Source organism: Schistocerca americana, chromosome 3 (assembly GCF_021461395.2).
Source record: "Schistocerca americana isolate TAMUIC-IGC-003095 chromosome 3, iqSchAmer2.1, whole genome shotgun sequence".
In the NCBI taxonomy this organism is placed as follows: Eukaryota; Metazoa; Arthropoda; class Insecta; order Orthoptera; family Acrididae; genus Schistocerca; species Schistocerca americana.
Window position 1 is genome coordinate 650,254,574 of NC_060121.1, and position 21,346 is coordinate 650,275,919.

Sequence of the window (21,346 nt, forward strand, 5' to 3'; positions counted from 1 at the left end):
AAAACAGGTGAAGCTCCGTATGACAAATAATTTCCTTGATTTTCACGTCGCGACCATTACGCGAAACGGACTTGTGAGGGAGCAATATGTTGACGACTCTTGTTGGAGCTTATGATTTCGAAATTTAGTAATGCACACATCTTTTTTGTAGAGTCTGCCACTGGAGTTTGTTGAGCATCTCGGTAACGCACTCTCTTCGAGTAAAGGAATCCGTATCGAAAAGCGCCTCTCTTCTTTGGAACTTTTCTCTCTCTCCCTCTCTCTCTCTCTCTCTCTCTCTCTCACACACACACATTCACATACAAACACACACACACAAACACACACACACAGACACGCACAAACACACTCTCTATTTCTTTGAGTCATCAAGCCTCTAACCGATTTGAATGATGCTGCCCGCCACGAATTCTTCCTTTGCTCTAACCTCTTCATCTCAGAGTAACACTTTCATACTAAGTCCTTAATTATTTGTTTAATGTGTTCCAATCTCTGTCTTCCCCTACAATTTTTACCCTCTACAGCTCCCTCTAATAACATGAATGTTATTCCCTGATGTCTTAACACGTGTCTTATCATCCTGTCCCTTCTTCCTGTCTCTGTTTACCATGTGCTCCTTTTCTTGCCGATTCTGCGAATAATCTCATTCCCTATCTCATCAGTGTATCTGATTGACTGTATCCTTCAGCAGCGCCAAATCTCAAGAGTTTCGATTGTTCTCGGGTCTGGTTCTCTCACTGTCCGTGATTCACTACAACACAGTGCTGTATTTCAAAGGTACATTCTCAAAAAAATGTTCCCTGTCTCAGGTACTAATTCTGCTTGATAAGGGTCCCAGACTAAGGCAAAATTCTCAAGAATCGGTCGAACAAGTGTTTTGTTAGCCTTTCCTTCCGCGGATGAATTACATTTCCTTAAAATTCTATCTGCAGGTATCAGTCTGGCACCTGATTTTCCTACAATTTGTTTATTTTGTCACACTACTTTTCTTCGCTCCGGATCATTACTCGTAGGTATTTTACGGTAGTTGCTGTTCCCAGCAATTTTTCGCCAATAGGGTAATGAACAGTAATGCATCTCTTCGCCTATTTGTATGCAGTACGATACATTTATTTACATTCATGGTCAACTGCCAATCCTTGCATCGATAATCGATACTCTGAAGGTCTTCCTGTACTTCGTTACAGCCTTCTAGCTTTGCAAATTTCCTGTACCAACAGCATCGTTCGTGAACAGCCTCACGGAACCACCGACATAAACCGCTAGATTATCTCAAATTCCCTTACTCCACTTAAAGTTTTTGGTAATTTGCCAAAGGAATGTATAAAAAACGTCAGACGACAAACTAGGTAGATGAAATTAGCAGGAAGCGACGAAACTCGACTTTAACGAGGATCTCTTTCACTGAAAGACGAAAAAGGTTACATCTATTTTCAGGAGGTGGTGTCCCAAAGCTCTCAGATATTTGAAAAATGTCAAATTACCGCCTCGAGCTGCTGGTAAAATTATTTATTCATACAACCTGTTTCGGTCGACTGACCATAATCGTGTTCCTAGACGTATTCACAGTTTCACATTAGGCGAAATATAAATTCACTATCGTCAAATGATAGAACCATGAATTAGACACTGTCATTGTATCGTAATATCAATTGTATCGTTCACAGCGTTAACGCCAGTTACAGTTTTAACATAAATGAGTACACTACTTAGCACGCTTTTTGTAGACTGAGGGTGTAATTTATAGTACTATATGAAAACAGTGTGTAATTGTGTTTTTTTATTTGATGATATTAATTTTGCTTTTCGCCGAACATGAAGCAGTGAATACTTTTATGAACCAGATGATGGTCAGTCGATCGTCACTAGTTCTGCATATGAAGAATTTTACCAGCAGCTCAAGGCGGCAATATGACATCTGTTGAGGAAAGATTAAGTAAGAGGAAAAGTACGAGAGCAGAGAACTACACACAAACGTTTCGTGAACGGTAAATAAAATATTTTCACCACAGGTCTCTTCCGTTACGTCAGTAATCCCCATAAAAATAGATGCGAAATAAGCCTCTAATACACAGATTTCTGCTGACAACATCTTCAGTAAACTAAATGATAAATGAATAGCACATGACAATTGTACTCCTACCAATTTTTTTCTCGAACTTTCGTTCTCTACCCCAAAGATTTAATGTTACAATTAAAGAGCTACTTTTTCGGAACCCAGTAATTGCCTCCTTTTTGCGACACAGTAGCTTGACATTTGGCTCAATGATTCTACAACATCCCTCTATAACGTTGCAAAACAGTGGCGCCCTGTGACGTCACTCTCGGACTTGGCGACGCTTTAACGACAACGTGTCGAGAAGTTCATGTGAGGTGGAATGTGGGTTTATGATCTCACATTGGCACCAGATTTCACAATTCTGCTCAGCGCCACTGGGGATATGCCACACGATGGGAGCGTCATAACCGTCGCCCCTTCCCTCTGACGCACATTCCGTCCCTTCTTTTAAAGCTCCAAACTGTAGCGCCTAGAACCGCACGGCCACTCCGGCCAGCTGTGATTTCAAAGCTGGGCGTTGCGCTTCTGCCCTCCACAGCAAAGGCTTCAGGAGATGGACTGAAATGTGCCTAAGATGGGGCTGTGACGACCTTCCAATCATGCAACACGTCCATGGTGGCATCGGCCAGAATTGTGGTGAAATTTGGTGCAATTGTGGAATCACTGACTCACTTTGTACTTCGCATGAACTGGGCTCTGGGTTTTATTTCGCATGTGTCGACACCTTGCTATTTAAAGCATCGCGGAAGCCAAGGGTGACGTTGTAGGGCGCCACACTTTTGCACCATTACAGAGTAAGATCGTAGGCTCGTTTGAATCAAATTTCAAAATTATGTGTCCAATGGGAGACAAGTACGGGGTTTCGAAAAAAGTGACATTTTAATTGTGTTGTTCAGTCTATAAGACACTAAGCCATAAATTATCTTCCGCAATAGTTATTTTTACGTTTTATTTGAGTACTGAAAACTCCTGCAGTTCTATCTGAATGTGCAGATACTACCTGATTCGCGCCAACACAGTAACCGTGTTTCTTTGTTATAGTCAGTTCCGCTGGCAGAGAATAGGCCCGGAAGTTACCCGTAAACAGAAGCGTCTTCGCTTTTGAACCCCGCCTCTCCCCATCGCTCCAACCCTGCTCCAGAAGCGCAACTTCTCCTCCGTGTCTCACGCTGTAAGTTTCGAACAGCTCTCATCTGTCGTGACGTAGTCCCGCAAGGCAGCGGGTAAAGTCAGCTGAGGTATACTTAACGTAATACAGCATTCTCATACGTGTAGTAAAGTGCTCCATGGAGTCTTATTTCCGAAAGCTAAAATTAGCTTTTCGGCCCAATGCAGAATTTTCATACCTCGGTATGAGAGAATGGTACTCTGCTTGTCACCAACCATACCCTGCAGTGAGAGAATAGTTCTCTTACCGTCTAGCAGCGCCGTCTGTAACAAACTGCACGGCGACCACAGAATGTATGAGGAGCGCTGGAACAAAATCCGATAAATCCACTTTTGCTGTATTCGCGTGTTTGAGCTGCAGGGGAGAGATACGGGGGAGGTACATGCTGCTGCAAAATAATTTTCAGCACAACGTGACAAGTGCTTATATCGTCAACTGAAAAACGCAACTGAATCAAAACTCCGATAACTCCAGGGAAGCAGTTATTTGACGCTCGGAAAAAAACGCTTAACTCTGCGGTTTCACAAGTGCTGAATGAGGTATAATACCAATATAGGCACAGAAAGTACGATTTAGAACATTATATTCCCTTCAATAGACGTTTGTGCAACACCCAGGGCATTCACTGAAAACATATGGAGATGTCTGGTTTTGATCCAACCGTTCGGAATTGTCGGACTTTGATCCGACCGCCCTGGAGTAGTCCAGCAAGGAATGCACTATTGAGACCACGAGGCAGGTTTTGTTGCCACAAACACGTTTTATAATTACGTAAAGAAGTATAGTTATTATATTATCAATGTCAGTTCATCTTCCAAACAATCACACTGCTCGTCTGCGGGTGCTGTTTCTTCATCTGCACCTGCTTCGTGGATTTCACTGTCATTAAGTAGGTTCTTGTACCACAGGAAACGAGCATCCATTGCCCAGTCCCTTCCAAATTGCTTGACCAGCAAACGTCGCACATCACGCTTCTTGGCCGCTGTCAGATTATGCCGTACATGTACAGCCTCCAGTGTCTATGGATGGTTTCTGCGGCCCTTTACAATGCAGAACCACTTCCTTTTCACAACAATTTCATGCTCGTAATTCCTGTAGAATTTAAATTGGAATAATGCCTGTCTGTTCTGTCCTTTGCCCTAATGACGATGTATTTTTTGAAGTTACATCGTTTTATGTACCTTAATACAGGGACCTTTTTGTAGGATTCTCCAAGGGATTTAATATTTTGTAAGACATAGTCCTGTCCTAAGGTTCGTACAGTACCATGCTCCTTGTATATTGTTTGATATTCGTCGATTTGTGTAATAACCGGCGTTGTCCTAAGGTGCTCCTCAACTCGACCGAACACACGGTCTGCCGGGAGAAAGCTATGGCCTTTTACTGGAAATGTCAAATTTATTTCATCTAATTGTGCAGGTGATTTGTTGACACATGATGGTGTGTATGACGTGAGAATTTTTGTTTTGACCCCCACACTAATCACAGAATAATCTCAACATTCTTGTTCCATCCAATGCCAACGAATCCAAGTAATGCAGGAGTGCTGAACCAACCTCCGTAGCCCCTCTCCCACCTACATCCTAGGTTTATTGATAAAACATTGGGTTTCTCGAGTCCATTCCAACGAAACAAAGAGTATAGAAACTGATTTGTTGTGCATAAAGTGATTCTTGGATAGGCGTTCATGGCAGAGGTTGGACTTATTGTAAATCACAACAGAATGACACTGAATCAAGATAATTGGTTTTACACAAGTTATAAAATACCTTTGCACGTAAGGTATGTACTCTTTCCTCCGTCATTAAGAATCTCTTCCTATGAGGATCGGTTGCATCCTTTATTTTTTGTGCTAGTACAATGCATGTACTGCAAGCATCAGAAGAAGTTGCCCGAAGACCAATATTAAACGAACGCATAAATACTTCTTGATCTGCAAATGCGGAGGAACCGAATCGTTGTATAGTTTCTGTAGGATCCTTTGACTTAGCTCACAGGCAAATAAATACTTTTGGATTTACGTCTGTTATAGTAGCTCTCGGTTGCCGGAAGTTTACCTAAAAATTCTCTCAATTTTGCCTTCTTCTCAGCTGATTTTACCGACTTCCGGTCCCCACCTCATCCTTCTTTAGGAATCCGGCCCTCAAACACTGTCTTAGTTATTGCATTCACCCTATCCTTTTTGACAGAAAACACCTTCATAAACAATTCCTTAGATACAAGTCTATTTTGTCTTACATCCGTCAGTTAGTATGTAGTGCTAAATGCACGTCCCCTCCTTTCCTTTCGTGGTGATACTCTACTTTCTCTTCGCCGTCGTGGTGCATGTGCTGTAATTAAACGAGTAAGAAATACACGCTGAGCCACTTTTGAATGATTCTGATAAAACCTTTGCCTGTTTCGAAGACGATATTTCATCGATTTTCTTGCAAGGCAATGCATGGTCTAATCCTAGAGGATCAGCATCACGATACCCACAAAAAGCAAGCAACACTTATAACCTACGAAGGCCACATGCCACAATAATGTAGTATGACAGTACGTTTACCATACATACCGGTTTGCTCGTTCCACTGCTGTTTTCCTTTCTCGTCTTCTGGGTCGCCGCACGCCTATGTTAATATCTTTCACTATGCGTCCTTCATCCATTTTACACCCCACAATACCACAACCCCAACGTGTTATGTGTAGGTAAGACGGAGCCGTATTACTGCCTGGATGTTTGCCTCACTTGACTGGCAGAAAATGACCAGTGTCGAAACACGCCTATAATCGCAGTACGATAGTATCGAACTATGCTGCCTACACAAAACCCGATATATCCAATGCGGTCGGAGCACGATCTGATAACTCCAAGCGGTCGGATCACAGCCAGATATCTCCCTTTTGCTGTGTTTAATATCTGGATAATGGAAAGAGATATCTGGTAATCGACTGGACACCCTGAATAATGTTTCCTGTTAGTGCATCATGGTCTGTTTCTTCTACTCATAGCTTGTGCAACCACTCAGAGATCGCTATTTGTTACTTTCTGTATTAACAGCAAATGTGGATTTATCGGTTTTTGTTCCGGCGTTCCTCATATATGATAATTGGAAATGTTCCTGACAATAATACTGCGTCTGTATTGCACAACTTAAATTCATATTACAAAAGAAAATATCACTTGATTGAGTCCACATGCGTATAAAATGTGATTCCTTTACACTTTAGATTACAACCAGAACGAGTAGTATACCTGTAAATGGTACAAGCTGACTTTTTCATGAAAATACTTCCATCAGAAGCTAATGTTTGGGGCTACTAACATGGTGGACGTCGGCTTCAAGTTTGTTACATTATGACAACTCCTCTTATTATACTTCCATGTTCCTGCCACTGAATTCCTTGTTACGAAGAGAAAAATTTGCTGATGAAATTCACCTCAAGACTTCAGCGTTGCCTATGGAGATGTCTCCCTTGGAGTCAGCTGTCACAAGAGATGGGTGAAACATTTCCAAGATGGAAGCATGCTTACCGTCATCAGCCTTTAGTGGTCACCCTTGAACTGCCTACACAAAATGTGACATGGAAAGATTCCGACTGATTTTCTTGAATGTAGACAAACCATAATGTGGGAAAGTCTTCTGCAACCTTCCTATAGTCTCGACTGGGTATCCTCCGACTATAATCTTTTTGGTTCTGTTCAGAAACAGATCTGAGGCCAACACAATGAGATATGGAGGATATTTGGCAAGCAGTGCACCAATCTCTTCGATAAACTGGATGGGTTTTTGTTGTATGGGTATTTACAAACTTGCAGAAAGAAGGAATGCAAAGAAATGGAGACTATGTTTAAATGTGGTAGAAAGTACTTAGATGAAGGTGATGTACTTGGTTTGTATAAAAAATAAATAAAAAAATTAAAAATTGTTGCTCATTACTTTCACTATGGACCTTGTACAACACCATCATCTCTGGTTTGCACATCTGGAAATTTAGGCAGCAGGTGTTACATTTTTAGATGTGGAGGCAATGACTGTGTCCTGTCTTCAAGACTCTGTGATCTTATCTTTCAACAAGATAACACATGATTGCTTGTGAACTGTGCTATCCTGACCTATGTCGATACTGTGGGAATATGACTGTAGCTCTTATTGGTATGTTATTCAAATCACAAACCCACTGAAGACATCTGTGAGAGTGGTATACCACCATTTGCTAGCAATTATCATTGGTGAACTCCGGCAAGGAATTACGTACCTGTACCTTTCACCCAAACTCAGACCAGCTTGATACCCAACAGGGTTAGAACTGATGTCACTGCGAGAGGTGGCAGCTCTATGAACCAAATTTTGCAACTTGTATACTCCAGATCACCTAAAAAATCAAGCATGTACTCTTCCTATTCTACTATGTAGGCATAAATAATTAAAAATTAGTTATTTACTGTCCTTCCTCATGCTGGAATATTAATCACCAGTACTACTGTATTGGTGTCCATAGTGCACTTCTTCATCACAAAGGATTCTTATCTCTGACATGGTTCAAGATGTACATTTCAGACAGATTAGGTACAATGAATATGTCTGTTATATGTATAGACAAGAGTATATGCATGTTTTTCTGGATTCTCCTGCCAAACTCATGGATAGATATCAAACAAATCTGCCACAGCAGGAGCAGGTCGCAAGAGTATCAGCACCACAGGGTTTATAACCTCCTAGCACCAATAGGAGCGGAGATAAGGGTAAAAATGTGCTTTTCCAGACCCCCAACGTATAGGCTGATCTGCACTACAGGTATGTTGTGTGTGAACTGTATCAGACTTTCAAATCAAGCTGTGGTGCTGGGCAGCCTACATGCCAGGTGAAAGAAACAGTTTTCCAGGCTCTGACATATAGGCTTTCCTGCATGACAAGTGGGTTGTGTTGAAGCAGCATCAGCCTGCTTTGTATGGGGGCTTGTACATAAGGGGCAAATAAATAATTTTCAAGCTCCTGGCCAGGAGCCTGCCTTGTGTCACAGGTGTGTTGTGGGAGCAGTTTCAGTCTGCTTTGTGGAACTGTATTGTGGGGGTTACATGTGCTGATGATCATGGCTGGGGACAGGTCGAAATGGATAGAGGAGACTATGAACAGAGAAAAGGGGAGGAGGAAATGGACAGAGAGACTGAGGAGGATGGAGAGATGTATGAGGCAGGTGGAAGGTGTAGTGGGGTATTGGGCAGATGGAAAAGCAAGTGGAGGAGGAGAATATGATTGGAGGGAGGGGGGAAAGATATGGCTAGAGAGTGGGTTGGAGGAAATGGGCAAAGACAAGGAGAGGAGGAGATGTGTTCAGTATATGTGCTGAATGCATATGTGGGCAAAGACACAGGAAAAAGGCTAGTTATAAATAAAATAGCACCATCTATGGATGTAGTTGGTATGTGATGGGGAATTCATCACTCTGTTCTGCTGATATTATACAAAACTCTGCCAAGATCAGTATTAGACTATGGATGTCTCGTTTGTTGGAATGGGATAAGAAAAGAGATCATAATTCCGAAACGTGTCACTGAAACTCTCCTGCCTGGACATCAGTGCTTTGCAGAGGTTTAGAACAATAAATGAGTATATCAAAGGATGTCATCCTTTCGGACATCTTAGTCAATATCTACATGAACCAACCTAGAAGCTAATGGACAACTGTATTTTGTATGAGAATATCTTCTACTGAAGTTCCATGTTATTCCAAGGTATGGGGGACGATATAACACTGTGTTTAACAAATGACAGAATGCTACAGTACTCTGTATCTAACCTCTGAAGTCATCTTCGATGTATGACAGTCCATCCACTTTTAATAGGGACTCTTACTTTCCTTACAGAAGAATATTATGTCTCTTTGTGGTTCCGCTTGGTAGAAACAAATGAGGTGAACATATTCTTCTGCTGTCAATAAAAATATAGATGAATAGTTGACTGAAGCAATTGAAGAAGTAACTACTGTTGCTCGATCCTGGGTGGACTTTCTGAGCTATGTTTGGGACATGAGATTTATTTCATCTTCCTAATGCACCATATTCTATAATTTGTAATGTTAAGAATACAAACGAGGACGTGTAAGAAACATTTACGGTCAGCTTTATGTCGCATTTGGATGCCGACAGATAATTGATCACAAGTACAGGTTAACTTATTTTTTGAGAGCATTCTGTGCAATTTTGAGTGTTATTTGTACGCGTTACGTTGACATAGTGAATATCACATAGTGAAAACCACTGAATATAGTCAGTGGTTGAAGCCCTTTTAGAGCAGAACCTCAGAAATACAGCGAAATAATTTGGGCCTCATTCCACATTTGATGTGTGTTGTCAGTACTTGGTTACAATTAATATTATTGTGCTGTGAGCCCATCATCTTACCACAAGATCTAAACAGGCACATGTCTACTTGTATATGATTATCGGTGCTGGCAATCCTTGTGTAATAAATAACCTAAAATTCACTTCTTGTGTCCTTGACTTCATTTATTTCGTTTTTATGTTTAGAGGTTATAATATAATATTCTCGACACTGATTCATAGCATTACTTTGTTGTCGATTTAATCACATTTTTTGTGCAACATGTAATACCTGAAAGAGTCTACTTCCCACATGAGTTGATAGTTTAAATAAGATCCATGTTTGCTGTGATTGCTCCATTCTTATAACAAGCTCAGTCAAAGAAATGTCATGGTATACAGTGGCCTCACATATATATATGCATTTGATAAATGGTTTCATCATAGCAAGAACATGTTAGCGTATTCACGTATCATATGCAGACAAAAATTAAAAGAGCCCATACTCACCTATCATAGAAACAATTGAGACCAGGTGATGTTTCCGGTCAACACGGAAAACTGCAAACGTCTTCCCCGTCACATTCGGAAAACTTATGCCACGTGCTTTAATTATAGTGCGTATTTCTTGACTCTAGGGAAAAAAAGACACCAGTTAGTATGGAAGCTAAAATCCAACATAAAGGAGAGCAGTCAATGGTTAGTTTTGCGAAAATATAGAACAATGGAGAAATCACTGCTGTAAACGTTTTAATCCTGGTACCTAAATGACAGAACCTCAGGTTTTTGTGCGTAAAAAACTTATTTGTTATTCAAAATATCATTTCAGTTGTGCTTAGTGTAATAAATGGAGCATAAAAGGAGAACAGCTTCGAAGTATATAAAAATTGAAAGTTTAAATTCAGTTGTTGTTTGCTATACATTTGCAACAATTGTTAATAATTTGTTTTTAAATTATTTGTTACGTATTAGTAATTGTTAAAAACTATTAAAACACACCTAATTCAAGATAAGACTTTTTCAAACATACACAGTTACAACTATTTTCATGTTTTAGGTTAACTTACATACATATATTATTTCTAATTTTAACATGTTACCTCATCGTAATTGTATACTTTGGCATTGTTCGTTTCACATTTTATAACATACCCAGGTATTTTGTACATTTCCATGGAAAACTTTTAAATTTAAATGACATAAAGTACGATGTCAAAAATTCCAGGCATTCTATATATTGCCTACGCATTCTATACAATGCCTTCATTTGATACTGATTTAACTACGTTCACTACCATGAAAAGGATTCACTCTTTAATTGCGATATAGGTTTGTAGCAATGAAAGGGCCTTCAAGCAAATAATTTACTTGTTTTCATAATGCCATAAGACTGTTATCAAATACAAGTACCTATAACAATGGTTACACTCACATGGCATGAGTAGCATCCACAACTACTTCGTTATTCATGAAGAGGAAAGACATTATCGTGATAGAGAGGAGGGTAGATTTAGAGGTAGCGTAAGATTTCGTAGTAATAAGTGTTTGTATTTAGGGGATCTTATGAACATGAGGACGGAATTTTTGGATGTTTCTATCCTGCACTCTAGACATTTGTTTTGGTGAATAAAACCATAGCTTATCTGCGTTTAGGACGGCATAACCTAACATTAGTACCATATGCAAATTTAAGCAAAATTGACCATGTCATTTAGTTTTTGCTGTTTGCGGCATTTACCATCAATGTTATGCTCTGTTTCCTGCCATGTGTGATAGTGGCGACACATGTAAATCAAGGTATTCTCTGACTGAGCTCAAAGCGTGTGGAAACAATCTGGACAGAAAAAAAAGTCAGGACATTCACAGCAAATGCAACAGAACACTGGAAAACAGTTCTGTTTGTCGAAAATGAAAGTTACTGACTAGCAAACATCAAGAGAGGCATTTACCAGGGAGACTAGTTACCCCACTGCTGTATATCATCACCTTGATCCCAATGTCAACCATCTTACAGAAAACAAACCTGGGCTATCAAACAGCAAGAAATTCTCAGGAACCTGCTATAAATGAATGACTTGAAGGTCTATGCAAAATCTAACATCGATACTCAGACTCTGGCGAAAATATTTCTAATCTTCAGCAATGACAAGCATGGGATTCGGCTTAGACAAGTGTGTCACACTGACACTAAACATCCGCAGCTCGTGGTCTAGTGGCTAGCGTTGCTGCCTCTGCATCACGGGGTCCCGGGTTTGATCCCCTGCCGAGTTGGGGATTTTCTCTGCCCGGGGACTGGGTGCTGTGTTGTCGCCATCATTTCATCATTATCATGAACTGTGACAGTGAATAGATTGGATCGTGTACAAAATTTGACAGTGATAAAATTGGGAATTTGTGTGGGCGCTGATGACCGCGCAGTTGAGCGCCCAACAAACCAAAATCATCGTCAAACTCCCACTAAACAAGGGAAAAATCTCAAAGTGAAGGTATCGATATGTCAAATGGAATGCCACTAGAGATTTTCCAGCTGGACAACAACAAACACGAGCATTTAAAAAAGTATGACCAGCAAAGAGTACACCCAAAGGATCAGGACAATTTTTAAGCGCAAATTAAATGAAGGTAATACCATCAAAGCATTCAATATGTGGGGCGCACCTGTCATCAGGTACTCTGCAGGCATTGTGAACTGGACACAAGTACAGACGGATAACCTGGACGGGAAACTCATGACATTTCACGGTGCCCTACATCTTCGCAGTGCCGTTGACATTCTTGACCAGAAAAACAGGCGGCAGAGCACTATTGCAATTGAAGCAGACACTCCGGGGAAGAGATGCATGTATTAGCAATGTATGTGGAAGACAGAAAAGAATCAGCTCTGACAGAGGTCAAAAACAGAAAGATTCTCAAGTTACAGCAAACCAAGAATCAATACTGGAAAGCTGTAAATGCCGGACTGACAGCCTGCGCAGTAAAGCACTGAATGGGAAATTTCGGGGGAGATTGAGGAGAAAACAGATAAAGAAAATACCTGAACTTAACTGGCCAACGGAACACTAAAGAGGAAACTGAAGGACTGATTTTTGCTGTTCATGAACAGGCCATTATTACTAACGCCATCAAAACCAGGTCGAGGAATCATCAAAAGACCCAAATTGCGAACTCTGAAAAGAAGCTGATCAAACAGGTGACCATATCTTGAGCTGTCGCAAAAAGATAGCGCAGACTGATTACAAGCAGACACAAAAATGTGTACGAATGATCCATTGGAAAGTATGTCAAAATTTCCACTTCCCGGTGACAAGGATCGCAATCCAAAACAAGTTGTCAAAAACGAACATACCAAATTACGATGAGACTTCCGAATTGAGACAGATCGATTCCTGCAACAAAATACACCAGACACCACAGATGCGGAGCAAAATGAATGTGGATCATTGAAATTTCTGTCCCGGGTTATCGACGAGAAACAATTTGAAAACTTGTCAGATATGATGACTTAGAAATCGTACTATTGCGACTCCGACATAAACCCATGGAAGTAGTCCCTGTAGTTCTCGGTGTATTGGGAACAGAACCAAAAGATCTTAGTAGGTACTTTTTAACAATTGGCATTTATAAAATATCCGTCTGTCAACTACCAAAAGCCACTTTACTAGGATCTGCACGAATTATCAACCGATACATAACGCAGTCCTATACGGGTGGGAAGTGACCGAATATTGATAAAATACGAAATCGAACATAGTGAACCCATTTGCTGTGTTTACTGTTATAACTAATGTATAATAATAATAATAATAATTATGTTGTTGTAGTCCAGTCCGTAGACTGAATTGATGCAGCTCTTCAAGCTTAATCTATACTGCGCAAGCCTCTCCATCTCGAATAACTAGTGCAACCTCTATTCTTCTGAATTTGCTTACTATATTTATCTCTTGGTCTTCCTCTGTGATTTTGACCCCCCACAGTTCCCTCCAGTTCTAAATTAGTGTTGCCTTGCTGTCTCAGAATGCGTCCTATTAACCGATGCCTTCTTTAAGTCAAGTTGTAGCACTAATTTCTTGTCTCCCCAATTCTGTTCAGTACCTCCTCGTTAGTTAAGTGATTTTCCCATCTAATCTTCAGCATTCTTCTGTAGCTCTAAAAATATTCTATTCTTTTCTTGTCTAAACTGTTTATCGTGTGTGTTTCACTCCTCGTTATTTATGTGATTTACCCATCTAATCTTCAGCATTCTTATGTAGTGCTACATTTCAAAATCTTCTATTCTCTTCTTGTCTAAATTGCTTATCGTATGTGTTTCACTTTCATACATGGCTACACTCCACGCAAATACTTTACGAAAAATCTTCCATATTCGATGTTAGTAAATTTCTCTCCTTCATGAACGCTTTTCTTGCGATTGCCAGTCTATATTTTATATCCTCTCTACTTCGACCACCGTCAGTTACTTTGTTGCCAAAAAGCTACTACTTTACCCAGCTACTACTTTAAGCTTCTCATTCTCTAATCTAATTCTCTCAGAACACCTAATTTAATTCGACTGCATTCCATTATGCCTGTTTTGCTTTTGCTGATGTTGTTCTTATATCCTTCTTTTAAGACACTACCAACTCCGTTCTACTGCTCTTTGCAAACCCTCTGCTGTCTCTGACAGAATTACAATGTCGTTTGTAAACCTCAAAGTTTTTATTTCATCTCTATGCGTTTTAACTCATACTACAATGCTTCTTTGGTTTCTTCTACTGCTTGCTCAACGGACAGACAAATAGCATCGAGAACAGGCTACAGCCCTGTGTCACTCTGTTCTCAACCACTCCCTCTCTTTCGTGCCCCTCGACTCTTATAACTGCCGTCTGGTTTTTATGCAATTTGCAAATACCTTTTCGCTCCCTGCATTTTACCCCTGTTTACTTCAGAATTTCAGAGAGAGTATTCCAGTCAACTCTGTGAAAAGCTTTCTCTAAGTGTGTAAGTGCTATAAACGTAGATTTGCCTGTCTTCTAAGGTGATTCGTAGAGTCAGTATTGCTTCACGTGTTCCTACATTTCTCCGCAATCCAATCTGATCTTCCCCAAGGTCAGCTTCTACCAGCTTTTCCGTTCTTCTGAAAGGAATTCGTGTTAGCACTTTGCAACCATGACTTATTAAACTAATAGTTCGGTAACTTTCACACCTGTTAGCACATTCTTTCTTTGGAATTGGAATTACTATATTCTTCTTGAACTCTGAGGGAATTTTGCCTGTCTCATACATCGTTCACACCAGATGGGAAAGTATGGACATGGCTAGCTCTCGCAAGGCTAGCAGTAGTTGTGATGGAATGTCACCGACTCTCGGGGCCTTGTTTCGCCTTTCGTCTCCCAGTGCTCTGTCAAATTGCTCTCATAGGGTGGCGGAGCGGGTTGCTCTCTGACTATCCTTTAAACAATCAGGACTACCTAGATAGGTTTCAGGTTGTCTGCCCCTTGACTCTGCGATAGTAGATACTGGTTTAGCCGATAAAAGCAGCTTTGACGAAAAGTCAGTTAAATCCCTACCACACAAAGGCCACTTAACTCCAGTCCATGGGTTATTTAGTTAGTTAAGCTATTGGGCATTCGGGATTCTTGCATGACTCGTTTGAAAAATGTGTAAAATTTCCTGTAAGCTGGTTTATTGTCTTTAGAACACAGAAAATGGCTATCAAGTCCTTATTTAATATCCCGACACTAATTATGCAATGTTACTGACTGTCTCTGTATCAAGTTCACACCCAAAAGCAAGCAGAAGATATTTAGTTCGACCAGATATCTTAAACGTCCTAAACAGTCACTGATCCACGACTCCTTGCGAGTTAACGTAGTCAGTCGTTCAGTTGTCTCCTTGTACAGAAGTGTTCGCCACAGTGTCTCGTAATTTGCACAAACCCGCACACGGAGTTTATTTACGACTTGAAATCTTCACACGTGAAATCTCCTAAAATAAATCACTTCCTCAAAATAGTCAACACTATAGTCGCTTTTAGTCAATTACACGAGAACCAATCAAGCGCTCTGATTTCTTCATTTAGGTGCAAATTTGATCAGCGCGATTTATCATAGGTAGTAATCGTAAGATGGCTCCCTAGCGACTATATCGGTTCATAGAGCTGACGCACAAAACCATACTGAAACTCGTGGGAAATGCTGAATTCCTATTGGCTAGTATGTTAAGCAGCCAATCAGATCACTTCGAGCACCTCTATGCTCTCAGTATTTATGATGTCAGGCAATCTGATTATTACAAATAATTTAGACTAGAAATTTCGGAATCTCGAAATTAAACAAAATTTAACGAAAAAAATACGATTCCTTTCCTCAAAATAAATTACTAATAAATTTAATACTCAACGCCCCTTCCGGCTGCCCTTTACAAAATCAAGCTCACTCTGCCATATGCCACAAATACCCCAAAATGACTTTCTCACGATTACATTTACGTAGTTTTAGTAAAATATCACATTCTCACTTTAAGTATTTCCTCCATGGGCTCTCTCAGTCTCTCCAAAACACACAACCAAAACACAATGAAGTAATACTTTTCCAAAGTACTGGTAATTACGTCGGAAATCTGTGGCAATGAAACTAAAGAAAATTCCAGAAAATTAAATTACGTGAATCTGTCCTCTTGGTTGTAGTTTCAATTAAAACTATAGATGAATATATTACAGTCTCGAACTCGATTTCACAGTACCAACTCAGTTACTATGTTTTTTAGGTAAAAATTTATGACTCCGAAAATATTACATTTATTGATTTGAAATTTTAACAGTATGGTTGTGTTATCCATAGAATTTGGTACACTAAGTATGAAAAAGATCGATTAATATTTAGTGGTACTTTTTCAAATTCATAGAGAGTATGTGCAACGTATTGCACGCACCGTAAAACAAGTATACCGGCTCGCTCGGCCCGGGAGCCGGCGGCAGCTATGCGAGCGTGAGAACCAACATCCGCTTTCCTCCCGGCTCCACGGCGAGCTAGACTTTCAGTGCAAGATGACGACTCGTAATAATCTGCTACGTCCTCACGAAATTTCAAACACCAAGTTTCTCCTCTGTATGCGAACATATTTTATTGGCGCCGACCCACATAGGATGAAACCATCACCATAATAAAATAAGGGAAATCAGATCTCGCACCGAAAGATATAGGTGTTCATTTTTTCCGCATGGTGTAGGAGACTGGAATGGTAGAGAATTATTGTGAAGGTGGTTCGATGAGCCGTCTGCCAGGCACTTAAATGTGATTTGCAGAGTATCCATGTAGATGTAGATGTATCCTATCTCGCATCTCATCTTCAGATAAGTCATCTTCCATTTCTCTAATATTGTCATCAAGTTCATCTTCCTTCTAAAGATAATAATAATAATAATAATAATAATCATAATCATAAAAGCAAAGGATATGACAGATGCGCCGGCCGTAGTGGCCGTGCGGCTCTAGGCGCTGTAGTCTGGAGCCGAGCGACCGCTACGGTCGCAGGTTCGAATCCTGCCTGGGGCATGGATGTGTGTGATGTCCTTAGGTTAGTTAGGTTTAATTAGTTCTAAGTTCTAGGCGACTGATGACCTCAGTAGTTAAGTCGCATAGTGCTCAGTGCCATTTTATGACAGATGCGAATGAGGTTATGAAATATATGGAAACTTAGCAAGGACAAGGAAAATGGAAGTGGAATTTCAATTAACAAAAGACCTGCATGACAAGAGATGTATTTTCATAAATGCAAAACTATGGAACTACAACACTTTCATTAAGTCAGAATGACTTTTTGCTCCGGAATGCCTTTCGTTAAATACAGTTCAAAAGTAGGTGAAATAGAAAAGAAGAAAAAACAAAACAGGAAAATCTCAGGACCGAAATCTGAGAATGGGAAGTGGAAATTTTAATAATAATAAAGAAATTTGTGAAAAATAGAATCAGTATCAGATAGAATGAGGAAGAGAAGAGCTACATTCTATGGACACATAAAAAGCCTACATGGAAAGAGGATAGCAAAAAAATTTAACTTTTTCGACTGAAACCCAAAAACATCAGTGACATGGATCAAAGAAGTTAAAGGCAGATCTGAATGAAATGGAATCGTTCCAGGCAAACTCTTGAAATGACACGGCCAATTCCCTTCCCCGTCCTTGACGCAATCGGAGCATGTGCTCCGTCTCTAATGACCTTGGTGTCACCAAGACGTTAAGTCCTGTCTTCCTTTTTGTGAGTGAAATGGAAATAACGGAGGAAGAAATAGGAGGAAGAGAAAAGTTCAGATCAGAAGTAAAACTTGCAACGGCTTCCAGATGGAAACAAAGAAAAAGACAGGCGCACCATGGACAGAAGGAAGAAGAGAAAAACATAAGGATAAAATGAAAACTATTGGAAAGAAAGAAAGGAGAAAAGGAAGAAGACAGAAGTTATTTCATGTCGTCCTTAGTAGACCAAACCAAAAAATACTAAGAATGACGTTATGTATAATAATGCATACAAGGAATTAAAGAAATATCAATCTTAGTACCATCAAGAAATTTCTACATTACGTCCTCGTCGAATGTAAGTAGTCACATCTAACAGACTCGTGTGACAACTGTGCAGAAAGAGTTAATGTGGAGAAGAAGTTGACTAGTAAGAAGAAGAGTGAGACAGAATAGGCTAAGATCAGAAGATGAGATGGAAAGAAGACAATAGCAATAGAAAGGAATAAGGAAAGCATAGAGAGGGAAGCTACACGGATCAAAAAGTTTTATCTCCTCCTGAATTTACTGAATTTAGTGTGGTTTTGGATAGTTAATTTGTCCGCCTACGTAGCTGCAAGATCAGCACAGCTGCCTGCCATGCGGGGGACAGGGTTAGATTTTTGGTACTGTCAGGGATTTTTCATTGGTGTGTGTGTGCGAGGGGGGGGGGGGGGGGACTGGAAGGGGGCGCACTCAGCCTCTTGAGGCCAACTGAGGAGCCACTTGACTGAGTAATAGCGGTTCCAAGGTCAACAAGCACGACAACGACCGGGAGAGCTGTGTGCTGACCACATGCCCCTCCGTACCAGCATACGATGACGCCACTGACAGAGGACGACATGGCGGTTGGTCGGAACCGACTGATTTTAACGTTTACAGAGTACTGTGTTCCACTCTCGTATGGCTGAAATGGAGAAGGAGACGAAGAAAGAATTTAGTGTTGTGCAAAGGATCAGGCGATAATAATTAAACTGATGGTGTTGCAAGTGCCGCGGCGCAGGCTGTATATATCGCATGGCGCTGAAACATCGCAGGTATGTTCATTAATCGACGCGCTCGCGAAGTATTCTGAAAAACATAAAAGTTCCACTTTCTTTCACCAGGTGAAAATATGGCGCTGTAAGCAGTCAGAATGTGGTGTGGGTACAGGAAAAGAGGAGGTTTGACAAAACATATGATATCAGTGGATCTGGCATTTATGTTAGGGTATGCTCACATGTGTTCAACATCTTGTATCTGTAACAAGACGTTGTAGACTGATGACCTTAGCAATTGAGTCCTATAAGATTTCACATGTTTTTCACAAGACATTGTCGTCGTATGCTAGCCTTCAGATCAGGACCAGTCTGAATACATCCCTGATAGACACGATCTTTCGGATATCTCCACAACCAGAAGTTACATGGATTTAGTTCTGAGGATCTGGAAGGCCACACATCTTGAAATCGATAGACATGATGCAGTCGTTACCGAAGGTTTCTCGAAGCAAAGCTTTCACCTGGTAAGCGACATATGGTGTCGCCCCACCTTTCATGAAAACAGTTGTGTGGACACAGTTGTGCTCTTGCAACGCTGGAATCACGTGTTACACAATGGAATGCCATATTGTTCACTCATATCTCACTATCAGTCACCGCACACACTATACACACATTGTTTCGTAATACTTCACTCACTACACACACACACACACACACACACACACACACACACACACACACTGGTGATCTCTGGGCCATTTTCTGTACCGCAACTTCCCATTCGATATCCTAAAAAGCTGAGTCAGTATTATTATTATTATTTATTTTTATAACATTTTTTGATCAAACTCCTTTGTTTTAGCTAAGTAATCCTTCAATGTATAAAATATATTGCATAACTGGTACTTTTAACTGCCTTTTTAAATAAGTGTATTTTTGCAATTTCTTTAATCTCTTTTGGCAATTTATTGTACAGTTTTATTACTTGGTAGAAAATGCTGTTTTGAGTTTTATGTTTCTTTTCTCTTGGAAAATGTAAGTTGAGTCTATCTCTTATTGAATAGTCATGGACAGAGCTGTTTGTGCAGTAATTAGCAATGTTATTTTTGATGCATACAGCTGACTGGTAAATGTATTCACATGGAACAGTTAAAATCCCTAGTGTTCTGAACAGATCTTTACAATGAGCTCGACTAGTATTTTTGGTTATTATTCTTATGGCTCTTTCCTGTAGTTTGAAAATTGTGTTCATATTTTGTGCATTTGTTCTCCAAAAAAGAATGCCACAACTAAGAATTGAGTGTACATATGAATAATATGTAACTAAAAGACACTGCATGTTACACACTGACGATAGGATTCTAAGGGCATAACATGCTGATGACATTCTGTTTGCAAGTACCTTTGTGTGTTCACACCACTTCAACTGAGAATCAATATTAATTCCTAGGAATTTTGCATTTGTTACACAGTCTGTAGAGGTGCCATCTACATTTGATTTAGCATTGTCATTTTTCCTCTTCAAACTGAAATTCATGGCATTAGTTTTCTTTATGTTCAATGTCACTTTATTACTTATTGACCAATCATAAACTTCCTTGAGAGTTTTATTTGCTTTCTTGGCAAGGAGTTATCTTGTTTTCTCAGTGACTATAATATTTCTGTCGTCAGCGAAGAGATTTTTTTCACCATGAGTACCACTACAGGGTAAGTCATTGATGTATATCAGGAACAGTATTGGTCCTAATATGCTACCTTGCGGAACTCCTATATTAATGTATTTTGGTTCTGATAAGTGTTTTACTAAATGTTTAGATCTATTTGAAGTGTGTGTTATCTCTACTTTTTGTACCCTATCTGTTATGTATGATCGAAACCAGTCATTAGCTACCCCTCTTATTCCTAATGCTTTTAATTTATTTAGGAGAATCTTGTGGTCGAGTGTATCAAACGCCTTAGAAAGATCGAAAAATATACCTGTGCCACACTCATCTTTATCAAGGGCATCAAGTACAACTTTTGTCAATTCTACTATGGTTAGCTCTGTATTTTTGCCACTTCGGAAAGTAAACTGTGATTCTCTTAAAAGATTGTATTTATTCAGGTAATTCATTAATCTGTCTTTCATAATTGCTTCTATTATTTTTAAGAATGCTGAGAGCATGGAAATGGGCCGGTAATTTTCTGTCTTCTGCATTACCTTTCTTAAGCAAACGTACAACTCTTGCCTGTTTTAGCTGCTCTGGAAATGTCCCTGATGTGAAGGATTCATTTATTATATTTGTTAAGGGACATCGTATAATCCCTATGCATTGTTTCAGTACACACATTACTTCATCCAAGCCTACTGACTTCTTTTTTTTAGATTTTGAATTGTTTTGGTGACTTCATTCTCTGTGGTTGGAAGTAACATCATTGTATTTAGTGCAACATTATTTACAGGTGTTATATTTGTTTGGGGGAACTTTTGCTGTAACTTCTCTGCAATACTTGAAAAATGCTCGTTAACATAGTTTATTAAGTGCTGTGGATCATTTATTACTTTATCCCCCTCCCTTAGCAGTATTTTATTCTGCGTTTA

At 39.9% G+C, this 21,346-nt stretch overlaps 1 protein-coding gene across 1 annotated transcript in view; it reads right to left on the reverse strand.

Moving 5' to 3' along the window:
* Positions 1-21,346, reverse strand: part of LOC124606275 (spondin-1) — a 605,207-nt gene that overhangs the window by 233,746 nt on the left and 350,115 nt on the right. The window contains exon 7 of the mRNA XM_047138254.1: positions 10,045-10,168. Within this exon, the coding sequence (XP_046994210.1) occupies positions 10,045-10,168 (124 nt within the window). The remainder of the gene's footprint in view (positions 1-10,044; positions 10,169-21,346) is intronic.